At 47.5% G+C, this 14,520-nt stretch overlaps 1 protein-coding gene across 1 annotated transcript in view; it reads right to left on the bottom strand.

The window, feature by feature from the left end:
• Positions 1–4,278: 4,278 nt before the first annotated feature.
• The window catches only part of Ptpn13 (protein tyrosine phosphatase non-receptor type 13), a 174,322-nt gene continuing 164,080 nt past the window's right edge, over positions 4,279–14,520 (bottom strand). The window contains exons 43-48 of the mRNA XM_032916433.1: positions 14,304–14,452; positions 12,540–12,630; positions 11,049–11,386; positions 9,027–9,242; positions 8,140–8,202; positions 4,279–4,932 (exon numbers count right to left, since the gene is read on the bottom strand). Coding sequence (XP_032772324.1) covers positions 4,840–4,932; positions 8,140–8,202; positions 9,027–9,242; positions 11,049–11,386; positions 12,540–12,630; positions 14,304–14,452 — 950 coding nt within the window. The 3' untranslated portion in view covers positions 4,279–4,839. The remainder of the gene's footprint in view (positions 4,933–8,139; positions 8,203–9,026; positions 9,243–11,048; positions 11,387–12,539; positions 12,631–14,303; positions 14,453–14,520) is intronic.

The following is a 14,520-nucleotide window of genomic DNA, read 5'->3' as shown; positions in this document are numbered from 1 at the left end:
GTTGCTTTACTGCATGGGGACCTTTGTTGCTTTTCCACTTGATAAATGTTCAGATTGAAGCTGGTCGGCCATGTTTGGCCTCACAGGACGAGCAGAGAGAGGAGAGCAGAGCAGAGAGCAGAGAGGGCAAAGCAGAGCAGAGAGCAGAGAGCAGAGCAGAGCAGAGAGCAGAGAGCAGAGCACAGCAGAGAGAGCAGAGCAGAGCACAGAAAGCAGAGCAGAGAGCAGAGCAGAGAGCAGAGCAGAGAGCAGAGCAGAGCAGAGAAGCGCAAAGAGCAGAAAGCAGAGCAGAGAGCAGAGCAGCACAGAGCAGAGCAGAGAGCAGAGAGCAGAGAGCAGAGCAGAGAGCAGAGCAGAGAGCAGAGAACAGAGCAGAGAGCAGAGAGCAGAGCAGAGCAGAGCACAGAGAGCAGAGAGCAGAGAGCAGAGCAGACAGCAGAGCAGAGAGCACAGAGCAGAGAGCAGAGCAGAGCAGAGAGCAGAGAGCAGAGAGCAGAGAGCAGAGAGCAGAGAGTAGAGCAGGTTCCTTCTCTTGGGAGTCCATAGCCTAAAGGAGGCAGACAGAAGCAGGACATGGGCAGGAGAGCTGTGGTCCAAAGGGAAAATCTCTGAGAGAGTTAAAGGACCATGAGGAAGTTTTTCCATGTTTCTCTTTCCATGGAAAGAACCCTGTTCAGGAGTAGCAATACTGTCAGTGCTCGCTGCCTGGGACATCCCCAGGCAGGGGAGCATGTGAGAGGCTGCTGTTAAAGACAGAACCACCAGTCATCCCAAACATCTGAAGACTGCATCTGACTCCCCGTGACACCAGGCTGCGTGCAGGGACATTGGAGGTTCTTAGAACAAAGGGTAAGACTTGGCAGGCTGAGTAGGTTTTTTCAACTCGATACAAACTGGGGTCATCTGGAAAGAGGGCACATCATCTGAGAAGATGCCTCCATTAGACTGGCCGTTAGCAAGTCTGTAGGAGACATTTCCTTGACTGGTGTGGGAGGGCCTACCCAACTCTGAGGGCTGTGCCACCCCTGGGCAGTGGAGTTAAGTGAACTGAGTAGGCTATGGGGAGTGGTAGTGTTCCTCCACCGTCCCTGCCCTGATGTCCCTTGGTGATGGAGTGTGACCTGAGTGGGCAAGCCAAACAAACCCTCTCCTCAAAATGCTTTTGGTCATGGTCTTTATCACAGAGATAGAAAGCAAACTAGGACTCCAAAGGTCTAAATGCATTGTGGTTGATGCAACCACGCACAGGCTACTAAAAGCGGGGCCTCACATGGCACTCAGAGGTGGGACCAGAGGGCCAATGTGGCACAGCATGGATGGAGCTTGGCATGGCCCTGGCGATGGGTGGGAAGGAAGGGCACTGTCTGCTCAGTGCTGGTTGTTTCCCATGCAAATATCTAGGATACTGTGAGCTCGGACCGAATCAGGAACTGATGCAACCGTTTCCAACCGTGAAGAAAGGCCAGGGTCTTCCATAAAGCAGCAGCTGGCATTTCTGACCTAGACAGACGAACCCGGGGAAGGCCTGTTTGAGCTTGTTTGTAGATTCTGGAAGGCGAACTCACCAACTCACATACCCTTGACCTCTACTGGCAGAGGTCATTCTCTTTGAACAACCAAACTTCTAGAGGGACAGAGATAGAGAATTGAGGGAGGGAGGGAGTATTGGTTTAGTCAGCTACGTCAGCCAAATTCTCCCCCAATCCCCGCCCCTGGCGACCCATGACAGACACATCACAAGTCACCTTCACATTCTGAACTTGCTTCTTTAAGGTAAGAGAACAGATGTCCTGTTTTGGGTCAGCATGCTTGGGTGCCTTTTGGATATCTGCACTAAAATACAAACAAATTGGTACATTACATTTTTATTGTCTTCAAGTTTTCTGGAGGTTAACCCCATTATTTGTCAAACACGTCCCCATCCTAAGAAGGTACCTTGAAGCTGGGCAGTGGTGGTGCATACCTTTAGTGCTAGCCCTCGGGGGACAGAGGCAGGCAGATCTCTGTGAGGCCAGCCTGGTCTACAGAGTGAGTTCCAAGACAGCCAGAAACCCTGTCTTGTGACTGAAGCAGCCTCTGCAAGCTGCTCTGAGTTTCCTGGCTTTGTCTTGCCACTTTTTAATAACGGTTCATCTCTAAACCAGAAGATCGGGCAGGCTCTCTCCGGACAACACTGAAAACCACCTCTCCTCAGTACCCAGTTCTCTCTTGCTCATCATGACGGTTTCGAAGCATCTCTACCAGGCCTGTCTACCAAAGTCAGATGCAGGCCTCACGAAGCTGCCTTGGAACTCTGTAGCCTGGGTTGGCCCTGAACCCACGGCAATCCTGACTTGGTGCCTGGATTACAAGTGTAAGCCACAATGCCTGGTTCTCATTCTGCAGCTCTCGTGACCCTATACAGTGCCACTCGGTTAAAATGAACACACATGTTCATTCATGTGAGTGGAATTCATGCCAGCATTGGTCATATCCAGGCAATCCCCTCCCATCCTCACCCCGCACCCCAAACTCCTCCCTACCCCAGTAATGAATACCTCTCAGGTCTTTTCCTTGTATTTCTACATGTGAGAGAGAACTTGTCTTTCTTTCTTTGAAAGGGTGTCTCTGGTTATATTCATCTTCCTGACAGTGGCAGATTTCGGTCTTGATAGCTGAATGATACACACACACACACATACACACACACACACACACGTGTATACATACTTAACAAAATCCATGGATCTGCTGAGGGGCACTTGTAGTGGTTCTCGAGCACAGCTATTCTGACTGTCGGGAGCTACAGTAAACACCGGTGTGCAGGCATTTCTTTTGGTGGTGTGCATATCCCAAGTGGAGATGTTTGAGGAAACACCCTACTTCCTCTCAGTGGCTGCACCAATTTCTCTCCCTACCAACACTGCACGACTTCCATTTTCTCCACGTTTTGTCCTCTCCAGCGTTTATGTTATGACATAATCTACTTCAGTTTTCTAAGACCTTTCTTTATCACGGGGCCTCCCTTTCTACAGCAGAGTTGCCTCAGGGAGCAGCTGTGTCTCAGGTCACCTGTTCTGTTCTCCCTGATGGACCGCATGGTGGTGATGGGATGTGTGGACACCTGTGCTTTTCCGAGGACGACCTGGAGAGCTACTTGTCATTCAGAGCAGCCCCCAGCCTGGGTCCTTAAAGACAGAGGGAATACGGAGAGGTGGGGAGACAGAGAGATACTGCTGGGCTGTTTGCTTCCCAGAACTGGTGTATATATGATCTAGAATCAATCAGTGTTTGAACCACTGTATGCTTTGGCCGATGTTTCCAGAACACAGAAAGGACAGGGCTGTCTTAGGTCACGACTTGGCATCCGAGTTCCTGGCGCTTTAAACCATCGTGACCCTGCCATTCCACGGGGTGGAACTGGGGCCCAGATTGGACTCAGCCAGAAACCTCAACTGGTATCTTCTTCCCAGTTTCCATTTATTTCCTGGCTACATTCTTGCTACATTCTTTCTAGAAAAGTCTCCTCCAGTGTTGTCTTCACTGGGTTATGCAGGCTAATGGCCCCCAGCTGTGCTGGCTCCTGGCCCTCTGAGGCCCAGGCATCCTCTGATACCAATAAACCTCCCTTCCTCCTTCCCCCACCTAACAATGATGGTGTGGTTACAACTTAGCCTACAAACAGGCTTCGGATTAGGAACCAGGTGAGGATGGTTTTTGAAGCCAATTCTGAGGCAGGGCCACTAGGCAAATCTGTTCCCTGTTAGGGAGGAAGTGAGAGGCACCGCATGGGTTGTGTGTAGCTTTCGGAGCCTAACCTCCTCAGGTAAGAATCCCAGTAACAGCTGTACTTGTACGATCAGACATGGCTTAGAGGTGGAGCAGGCTGGGAGACGTGCAGGAGACCTGGGTGTTAGAATGGGGCAGGGCTGGGGTGGGGCCTGAGTCAGGATTTGGTGACATCTGCCTACAAGGTGCTCAGAGAATCACTGCCAACCATCTTGGAGCACGAGCCTCATCCTTCCCGCTCCACAAAAATCAACCCCCAGGGAGCAGATCCCTATCGCTGACTGTGCCTTGGTTGTCTGTGGATCATGAACATCTGACAGGGAGGCTGGGAGTGTGATGCCACTCAAAGGTAGGGGAAGCAAGTCAGATGATGACTCCATGCCAGCCTTTGTTAATATCCCTCAGGGCTTCGGACGTACCTGTTACTTTACCTTTGGTCAAGTTTACTCTGACTTGACTAAATGGGGGACGGCCGTTAGTCATGGAACACTGATGATGTCTGAGTTGGTTGCCTATGTTTTAAGGTGTAGTTTTATTTACAAAGTGAGATGACACAGGTACAAACGGTATCTGATAACTCCATGTTCGTGAAAAGTATATAAATATATTACAGGAAATTATATATAGTAAACATTAGAAACGGATACAGTAAACATTGCTAGTTTCTCTTCTATGCCAATATTACTGTCATTAAAAGCTTAAATACTGGCTTCAAGTATCCCCCTATAAAATAAATCTACTTTATTAAAATACTGGAAAAATTTTGCTATAAACAGGATTTGGTACATTAAAAATAGACTCAGTGTGTCTTTATAACGACATCAACTATGATTGAATGCTGTCCTAAGACCTGCTTGTCCGGTCCATGATAAAGGAGTTTTCATAACCATCGGAGGTCAAAGCGGCTGTAAAAACACAGCATCTTGACGTTCGTATCTGACGGGAACGCTTGTCCTTCAAGCGCGAGGGACTAAACATGGCGGTGCGGCTTGGCCTTGCTGCTCTCGTGGAGTGGAGAGCAGGCGTCGGCTGGAGGCGAGGGGAGGAGGAACCTTCAGAGGCTGCGCTGCGTCACTGTAGGAGCCCTGGCTGTGCCTTCTGTTCTTCCGCCTGGAGGTGAGTCAGGACGTAGAGGACAACTTGATAGCAAAAGACATACTGACCCTGTGGGGAGGACGGGAGACAGGAGAGTTACTCGAATGACTTAACTTCATACGCAGTAGGTGCTTGAGAAATAGGAGCTTTCTGTCTAAATGCTGAATGTAAGGGTCAGTGTGCAGAAGAACTGTGCAGTGCCATGGAAACTATAAACAAGAAAACTGGTGAGAGGAAGGAAGAGCCAAGGGGTTACGTGGACAGTGAGCGTGGATCGTATACATTTCCTAAGAAGCCTCTCCCTCTCCCTGATCTTGTTTTTTGGTGCTGGGGGCCAAACCCAGGGCTGCGGGCTTGCTAGGCAAGCGCTCCATTACTGAGCTAAATCCCCAATCTCCGAAACCTAGATTTCTCTAGTTTTACTGACCCCATCTTGTTTTAAAATGTGAAAAAGTTTAAAAGCCACCTATCTACTAAAACAGATTTCTTTAAGTATTTCAGAGTAAAAAAATATAGAAACAAAAATTAATATGTAATCTTTTAGGTATTATTTAAATATAAAACAATTTCTCTTTCAAATTTTTAATATAAAATAAAGTAAATGGGCGTTGGTAAATGAGTCGTTACGGTAAACTTAATTCTAAGCTGACGATATTGGGATCTGAGGGTCTTTTTAATCTGACAGAGGATTAATGAATCTGAAAATAAATGGGAAGAAATCAAATGGGCTGGGGAGATGGCTCAGCAGTTAAGGGCACGCAGGCCGCTCTTACTGCACATCAGGGTGGTTCCTGGTAGCCACACGGTGGCTCACAGCTGCCTGTGAGCGCGGCTCCAGCAGATCTTGAACCCTGCAGTCTATTAAATGGAAAGTAACTCAGTTACGGCTGCTGCACTCATGTATGTGAGTGAGAAGTCCGTGCAGACTATGACATCAGCAGCTTACCGGGAGACGGGACGTTAGCTGCCTTCGGGCTTCCTGTTGTGCATCTCGGTTTCAGCTTTCATGTACCGCCATGCTCACATAGACTTCTCTCACACTGCCTACCATGGGAAGTCCCTTCCCGAGTCTCTCCATTGTCACCGCTTTGTAGGCAGTCATCTTGCTTACCTAGTAACTCCCTCCCGGCCTTGAATCCTGTGTGTCTCTCCACAGAGGAGCTCCTATTCTAATACAACGCTAAAACAATCATTTAAAATGAGCATAGTCAGGGCTGGAGAGATGGCTCAGCGGTTAAGAGCCCTGACTGCTCTTCCAGAGGTCCTGAGTTCAATTCCCAGCAACCACATGGTGGCTCACAACCATCTGTAATGGGATCCGACACCCTCTTCTGGTGTGTCTGAAGACCATGTACTCACATACATAAAATAAATAAATCTTAAAAAAAAAAAAAAATGAGCGTAGTCTCGTCACTCCAGGCTACAGGCCTGTGACAGCTGGCCTCTCACTCAGGAAATGACAAGCCCATCTGGCCTCCCATCTGGTCTCAGTTCCTCCCAGCTTTCTCCAGCCCAGTCACACCACACCAGATGGGCTCATTCACCCTGAAGGCAGCGGACTCTGCCGAGGACTCCCCAGATCTCAGCTCAAATGTTACGTCTTTTGTATTAGATGTATTCTTCTACAATTTTATCCATGCACACAACGCGCTCTGATTCTTCTTTTGTCCCCTCCCCAACCATTCTTACAACCACACCCTTGTTACCTCCTCCTCCTCCCTAGAAGTCCCTCTCTCTTGTTCATATCTTTCTTGTTTGTGATTCACGTATGTGATCCCGTGTTTGGGACTGTCCCCTGGAACCCCAGGGGCTCACCTGTGGACAAAGGACTGAACACTGGTTGGCCTCGAACTCACTATATAGGCCAAGATGGCCTCAGACTCCGAGGCATGAGGCACTAGGCCTGGCTGGAGTTGTATTCCTCTTGGTGTCCCTGTGTTTTGAGTTGAGTTCCCAGGCGGGCTGGCTTCCTTCACTCCTCTCAAGTGCTTATCACTTTCAGAGCTGCATGTGGGCCTGTCATTCTCAGCGCCCCATGGAGGGTCTCGGACTCTGTGGCAGGGTTTGTCTGACTCAATGATAAGCCCTAGGCACTGGGAGAAACTCCTGGTGCACAGATCTCAAATGTCTGAAAGAACATTCCGGCAAGAAGAAGACCACTTATACACATCAGCCCGGCTTCCTTAGCTAGAGACAGCGGCTGCAAATCAGCTGAATGTTTATGGAGCCTCGATCTGAATCAAAACTCAGCGTGACTGGAAAAGTGGCCAAGTTAAAGCCGCCAATGGGCGATAAATGGCAGATAAATGTGACTCTGGAGACAAGTGAAAATTATTGTTTTAAATCTACCTCACGGTAGATTTATAGATAGGAGGAAGGAAGGCGGAAAGACTTAGCAATGCTAGGCTAATCTTAGAACAGTGCGTTTCCTGTGACCGTGCTTCAGCTGGAGTCGGGTGATGCCATCCACGTTCAGTTTTAGGAAAGAGGGATGAACACGACAGTTACAGCTGTGGGAGCTCCGGGCCAGTGCCCTGCAGTCCTCAGCCTCCCCGGGCTGAACAGGAAGTGTTCGCACGACTCGCACTCTGAGCCTCCAACATGTCCTCTCTCTGTGAGCAGCTAAGTGGGGACACTGCGTTTCTTCTTTCTCCCTCTCCCCCAACCCCCACCTCCACCCCCACACCATGTGTGTATGTGCACATGGGTGAGGAGCCTTGGTTGTTGTTTCCTAGGTGTCTTCCCCTCCCTCCCTCCCTCCCTCCCTCCCTCCCTCCAAGGTCTCTCACTGGCTGGAGCTCATAGATTTAGAAATGTGCCCTCCCAGCCTGTGCCTGGATTTTCATGTAGCTTCTGAGGCTCAAACCCAGGACCTCACGCGGTCAGGAAAAGAACTTCACTGAGGGGCTAATCTCCCCAGCTCCTGTCCTGTTTTCCATTAAAAAAAAAAAAAAAAAAAATTAAGGGTGGCATCTAAAATGATAGTCTAAAATACTGATTTTCTGAATTAGTCCTCAAGCTAAAGAAAGGTCCTGTATGACAAGAGATGTTGGTTTTACATCATAACGGGGAAGGAAACCTTCAAAAAGAGAACACTGGGCAAAGGCTGGGGCTTTCCTCGATCCTCCGGTTCCTTGAAAGCTGAGGCGAGAGGACGTTCGAGCCCTCGGTTCCAGCCTGGGCCATAGCAAGATCGTCTCAGAGAGAAAAGACAGAGAGAATACAAGTGTAAGAACAACTCTTAAACAGTTAGTCATAGAACAAAGTCCTCCTCACCTCGGTCTGCACCATGCCGTGCCTCTGTAGTCTCATGCAGCGCACCAGGTCAGAGATGTCGAACTGCCAGGGCACAGAGCAGAGCATCAGACACGGCCGGGGCGCTGTGAAGGCGCTCCCATGGGGTCTCCACCCCGCCCCTCCTCAGCGCTCTGCAAACTCTCCAGTACGCAATGACTTCTTCAACTGACTTTTTATGATGTACTGTTTCTAAGAATTAGAGTCTACTGCGTTTGAAAATCTTTAGTACAAGTTCTCCTCCTCTGAAATTTAGCTAATTTCTTAACTAAAAGTTAACGTAAGCAATATTCCTCACACAGTGCTGTCCAGAAGAGGATTCTATAACCTTATAATTTAGCTGACGCTTAACAGTCTGAAACGAGGGCACAATGGACTGTTGGGTCTGCCCCACTCCAATTATCATAGTTCATAATAGTATCAAACACTGGGTACAACTGCTTCATCTGAAACCCCTCAAGAGACAGTGGTTTTAATTGGTGTATATATAGTTAAATGCAAGATATTTTGGCAATTAAGGAGGGTTCATACTAATTTAGAGTCAAAGTAAGATTACACTGTTACTTGCTTTAGTGATTTTTTAAAATATTTAAAAATTAAGAGTAACTACTTAGAATAATAGATTAACATTAATTTTCAAACAAAAATATTCATTTCTTATCCATAGGTGACAAGGACAAAGCCCAATATTTTTCTTTTATAAAGTGGACTGTCTTTTGGACTTTGGTATTTTGTAATTTCCTGTAGTCATGGCAACAGTACTGACTTGATCTCACAGAGAAGCTGTGAGGTAAAAACAGAGCCCGCAGAGCCTTATTACACATCTAAACAGCCACGTCACTGAACAGTTGGTCAAATCTTGTACTTACTTCGAGATCTTGGCTGATTAGCCCTAGGACCACGTCTATGCAAATGAGGGTTCCTGATCGTCCAATGCCAGCACTACAGTGTGTGATGACCGGGCCCGACCTACGGATATGTCTCATGTAGGAGATGAACGTGAGGAGGTCCTCTGGATGTGACGGCGTATCGTGGTCTGGCCAGGCAGTGAAATTCAGATGAGAAATATGTCGCACCTCCCCTGTCTGAACGTGTAAAACAGTGAGTTACAATGTCACCTTGTCCCTAAGTCAGGTCCTTTTGGCATTATTTCCATCTTTCGAATTTGGGTGGTATACTGGATCAGATCAAAAGAAAAAAAGTGGAAGAGATAAGATCCTCTGTGGCTTTATTATCTGCTTCTGTTTTCCTTAAATGCAGCCTCTTAGGCTTCCTGACTCCCTGAACCCACAGCCTGCACCTCAGTATCCAGCAATCATATCTTTCTGTTTCCTTTCCTCAGCAGCACTTTTAACACCAGCACCCACACATAGGCAGCAAGCTCCCTGGGGTACGGAACCCCATTCTTGCCTGATGTTAAAATGCTGGACTTGGGTTCTACTCCAGGGTTTGACTTCTATTACCACCTGTATGATGATACATGACCAAGTCACTTGGGGAGCACTGAGCAGCTAAGCTCATCTGAGCAATGGGTATAAGCTCATCTGGGCAATGGATAAGCTCCTGTGGATTGAAACATCACATGGTGGTTGGTGCCTAGGAACATGAACAATTTTTATGTGTCAATTAAAATGTTTAGGCTTCATAAAAGACTAAAACTGCAAACACTTTGTAAATAATAAACTATAAAGGAAATTATCACAAAACGGTTACACGATGCCAACAGAAGTGAATCAGTATACTTTTAATTTTTTTTCTAGAAAAGCTAAGGAAAGCTCAGTGGGTACACAATGCTGTCACATGAGCATGAGACTCTGAGTCTGGATCCCCAGCATCCACAGGAAAAGCTGGGCATCAGGATTGCCCTTTAACCCCAGTGCTGGGGGGGGCGGGGTGGAGGCAGGAGAATTCCTGGGGCTTCAGGGCCAGCCAGAGCACTCACTCTGACAGCTCCCTGTTCAGCGAGTCTTTCTCACGGGAGGGAGAGCCACAGAGGAAGATTCAAACCTACAGACTGACCTACACATCTGTGCGCACACATGAACACATATGTACACACACAAAAACAAACACTGAAGAGACGATCACTAGCTAACATGCACTGACTTTATCCAGAGTGTTTGACATGTGTGGACAGAAGCACGTAAATGCCAGCTGATGTGACACAACTGTGCACACCCTCGGAATACGTAAGCTGCCTTCACAAGACATGTTTGTTAGCCACAGACTTTTTAACAGCTTGAATTAGTCTGCTTAGATGCTGGACCTTGTAGGTGTTAGACAAAGCAGGTTTTGTCAGGTGTGCTGGCACACGCCTTTAACTCCAGCACTTGGGAGGCAGAAGCAGGTCTCTTGAGTTCAAGGCCAGCCTACCCTGGTCTACAGAGTGAGTTTCAGGACAGCCAGGGTCACACAGAGAAACCTTGTCCTGAAAAAACAAAGATAGTAGTAGTAGTAGTCGTAGTAGTAGCAGTAGTAGCAGTAGTAGTAGAGGAGTAGTAGTGGTAGAAGTTTCTGTGTAATTACAGCTTAGGAACTGTTTTGTGCTATTTATTCCTAAGCACAGACTGATGATCATGTCAGAAGCCCCATGATTTGTTCTGATACAGCATCTACCAGAGGTAACTATAAGAGGACCACACTTAAAACTACTGGATGCTGGGTGTGGTTTTACAGGATCGCACACTCCTGTAATCCCAGTACCCAAGAGGAAGAAGCAGGGGGATCAGGACTTCCAGGTTGCTGTAGCTATATGGTGACTCTGGGCCAGCCCTAGCTACATGAGACCTGGTCTCACAAAAACAAAAAGCTAGTAGACGAACTGCTCCCACGTCACAGACAGCGTGCAGGCCTGCTTTCTGAAGAGGAGATAGGGCTTACGAGTGACTGACCTGAATATCCTCCAGGGCCATCACCCGCACCACAAAGCCCTTCAGCTGCTGCATTGTCAGGAGGGCCAGGCGCAGCCTCTCGTTGGCCATGGTTGTTGTGCCGAGGATGCTCGGCCAGTACCGCTGGCATTTGATCTTTTCTCCTTCCACCTCCTGCGTCATCATCGCTATCACTGTGGAGTTCTGCTCCCAAACCATCTGCCAGAAATCCCCCACGGTGGTGGGCAAAGGCCCCTGGCAGGCAATGTACACGAATTCCTGCGTCCCCACCGGGATCCTGATGAAACTGGCATTGATGTATCCTCCTTCATCTCCAAGAGGCACTCTTGTGGTGTCATCTGTGAATGTCCACAGGGAAAGGGCCATGTCACCGTCATGTACTGTTACCACAAGTTTCACAAAAAGCTGGAGTCCAAAACTACAATGGCTCCTACAGCCCTCCTGGACCTGCCATTACGTGCTTTGATGGAGTGCATTTTCAACCAGCAGCAGGCCAGGTTGTATCTTCTTTCTTTTTGTTGTTACACGCTATCTAAATGTCAGCTTGGTGGCTTTCTATGAAACTTGGGTTTACTAATATAGAGTAAGTATGCATTACTAATGTGATAACATGTAACAAAGTAAAATGAACAAACACTGATAGTTAGCAAATAGAGAAACAAAATAACACTGTTACTTCTCTGTCAGTATTTAGTGAGGAGGGTTCTCAATGAAGGGACAAACTCTTTCACAGAACAAAAGCTTGCTCTGAAATGGCACTGTCAAAGCAGCTGTGAGGGACAATATTGACATATTTAACTCGTGTATATATGAGAACCTGGGACAATATTGACATATCTAAGTCTTGTGTATATATGAGAACCTATTACTTTGTCACTTCATATTATTTATTTGTGTGGTTTTTGTGTGTCTGTGGCTGCCGCCCACAAGTGTGGAGGACAGAGGACACCTTAACAGGGTTGTCTTCTCTCCCCTTAGTGGCAAGTACTTTTCTTTACCTGGCCTCATTTTTATTTTAAATATTTATAAATTTAACAAGTAGTTTTGGTGGTAACCAATTTATTCCTCGATTTTCATCTCTTAGTTCAGAGTTTGTTTCCTAAAAATAAATTAATTACTTTGTATTTATAGTTTGCCCCATTCTGCCTTTAAGATACAAAGCTGCATGGTTTTTGGACTCATGTAATAACTCCTATCTACTTAATGATGCATCATGACAGGGCTTCTCTCTGTAGTCTAGTCTGGTCTGGAACTCACAGGGACACACACTCAGTTAGAGCCACACTGGAACTCACAGGGACACACACTCAGTTAGAGCCACACTGGAACTCACAGGGACACACACTCAGTTAGAGCCACACTGGAACTCACAGGGACACACACTCAGTTAGAGCCACACTGGAACTCACAGGGACACACACTCAGTTAGAGTTAGAGCCACACTGGAACTCACAGGGACACACACTCAGTTAGAGCCACACTGGAACTCACAGGGAAGGATATTTTTGTATCTGTTCTTCCTGCGGTTTTCCTTAGTCTGCCCAATCAGACACTGATCCAAAGGCTTTAATTCTTGAAGGTTCTACAAAGTAACAAAATGGACACAAGGTTAAATTTGTCTACTAAAGCAATAATTTAGTCAAGAGAAATGCTTCTACTGCACCAAGTAGGGCTGGGCTGGCTTACAGATTTGTAAGCTGTTGCTGAATGAATTAACTGCAAGAACCTCTGAGTGGACAGGTCACAGTCAGCTAACTAGTACACAGCACAGCTAACTAGTACACAACACAGCTAACTAGTACACAACACAGCTAACTAATACACAGCACAGCTAACTAGTACACAGCACAGCTAACTAGTACACAGCACAGCTAACTAGTACACAACACAGCTAACTAATACACAGCACAGCTAACTAATACACAGCACAGCTAACTAATACACAGTTTAAAACTGTGTATAATCCTAAAAGAAAAAAACCTACAAAAGCAAGTCTGGCTTAGGCAACATCTGGAGTATTTTCTTGACAATATCACGTATAGAGTCACAGACCACGGCGTGTGGTATTACTGTCGTGGACAATCCACTGTGCAAATAGTCAATTCTTCTTTCCATGACTGCTTCTACATATATGTAAGGCACCGGAAGGCACTGCTGGACGTGTCGGGAACATGGTGACCTGCCTTTTAGAGATTGAGATGCTGGGGGAGGGGAGCAGAACTGTGTGTGCTTCGGGCGGAGGCGCTGTGGTGGAGCCTCTGTGATAATGATGTTTGACCCCAAACCTTAGAGAACATACAACCACTTCTACAAAGCGAGTCTTGGAGAGGGGGCACACACCCCCGGTACTGAGCGGGTGCACGGAACCTTCAGAGTACAGGCACACAGCAGCAGCCCTCAGAGAAGCACCTCCTTTCAGCAGCAAGGAAGGAGTGAGCGGTGAAGCGGGTGGTTTGAGGGAGAGGGACAAGGGGACCCCCCAAGCCCAGTGGGGCTGCAATGCAGGAGCAGAGGCTGCAACCTGGCACGCATACCCCAGAGGGGCTGTGTCTATCTACAGCGGCAGCTTGTACCAACACCTCACTGCAGAAGCCAGGAAGGCTTTGAACTCCTGACGCTCATGCCCTCGCTCCCAAGGGCTAGAAGCATAGACATGTGCCACTAGGACCAGATGCTTTTTATTATTAAAAAAAGTTTAGTTAAAACTTTTTTTTTTCTAAGCAGTTAAAACAATCTTGTTAAATTAGACTCATTAAGATTGTCACTGGGAAAACTGATTTACCATTAGGTATGATAAGATGGTGCTTTTTAGAGCCGAAAGTTAGCTCTACAGGGTAGTGTCGGAAAGTGTGGTGGTTTGAATGAAAATGGCCCCACAGACCCATAGGGAGTGACACTATCAGGAAATATGGCCCTGTTGGAGTAGGTGCCTTGTCTCGGGGACTTTGGGGTCTCAGATGTTCAAACCACACGCAGTGTTTCCCTCTCTTCCTGCTGTCTGTCCATCCAGATGTGAACTCCCTGCTGCGTCTTTAACACCACGTGTGCCTGCGTGCTGCCGTGCTTCCTGCCGGACCGAACCTCTGAACTGTAAGCCAGCCCCAGTTAAATGCTGTGTAACCCTTGCTGCCGCCATGTTGTTTCTTCACAGCAACAGAACACGGAGACAGAAAGCAACTGTTATTTTCAAAGGGTTGGAAGTCTTACCTAACCTTGAGGACATTTTCCATTCAAATAAACACAGGGATCACTCACCTCGAGCTCCTTAGAGGGGATCCCTTGGTCAAGCAGACCCTGAAGCGTGCGGATGGTGGCCTGCAACCGTGTGCCCGTGTACTTGCCAGAGGGAGGGACTCTGACCACTGGCAGGGCCGCCAGCTCCTCATTCGTCAAAAAGAGGGGATCTGTCAGAGAGGACCAGAGGCTCTTCAGTTCTCTCCCGCGCTGACTTATGGATGAACATTCAAGGCTT

The sequence above is a fragment of the Rattus rattus genome, chromosome 11 (assembly GCF_011064425.1).
Source record: "Rattus rattus isolate New Zealand chromosome 11, Rrattus_CSIRO_v1, whole genome shotgun sequence".
Classification (NCBI taxonomy): Eukaryota; Metazoa; Chordata; class Mammalia; order Rodentia; family Muridae; genus Rattus; species Rattus rattus.
This window is presented reverse-complemented; position numbering and strand designations above follow the sequence as displayed.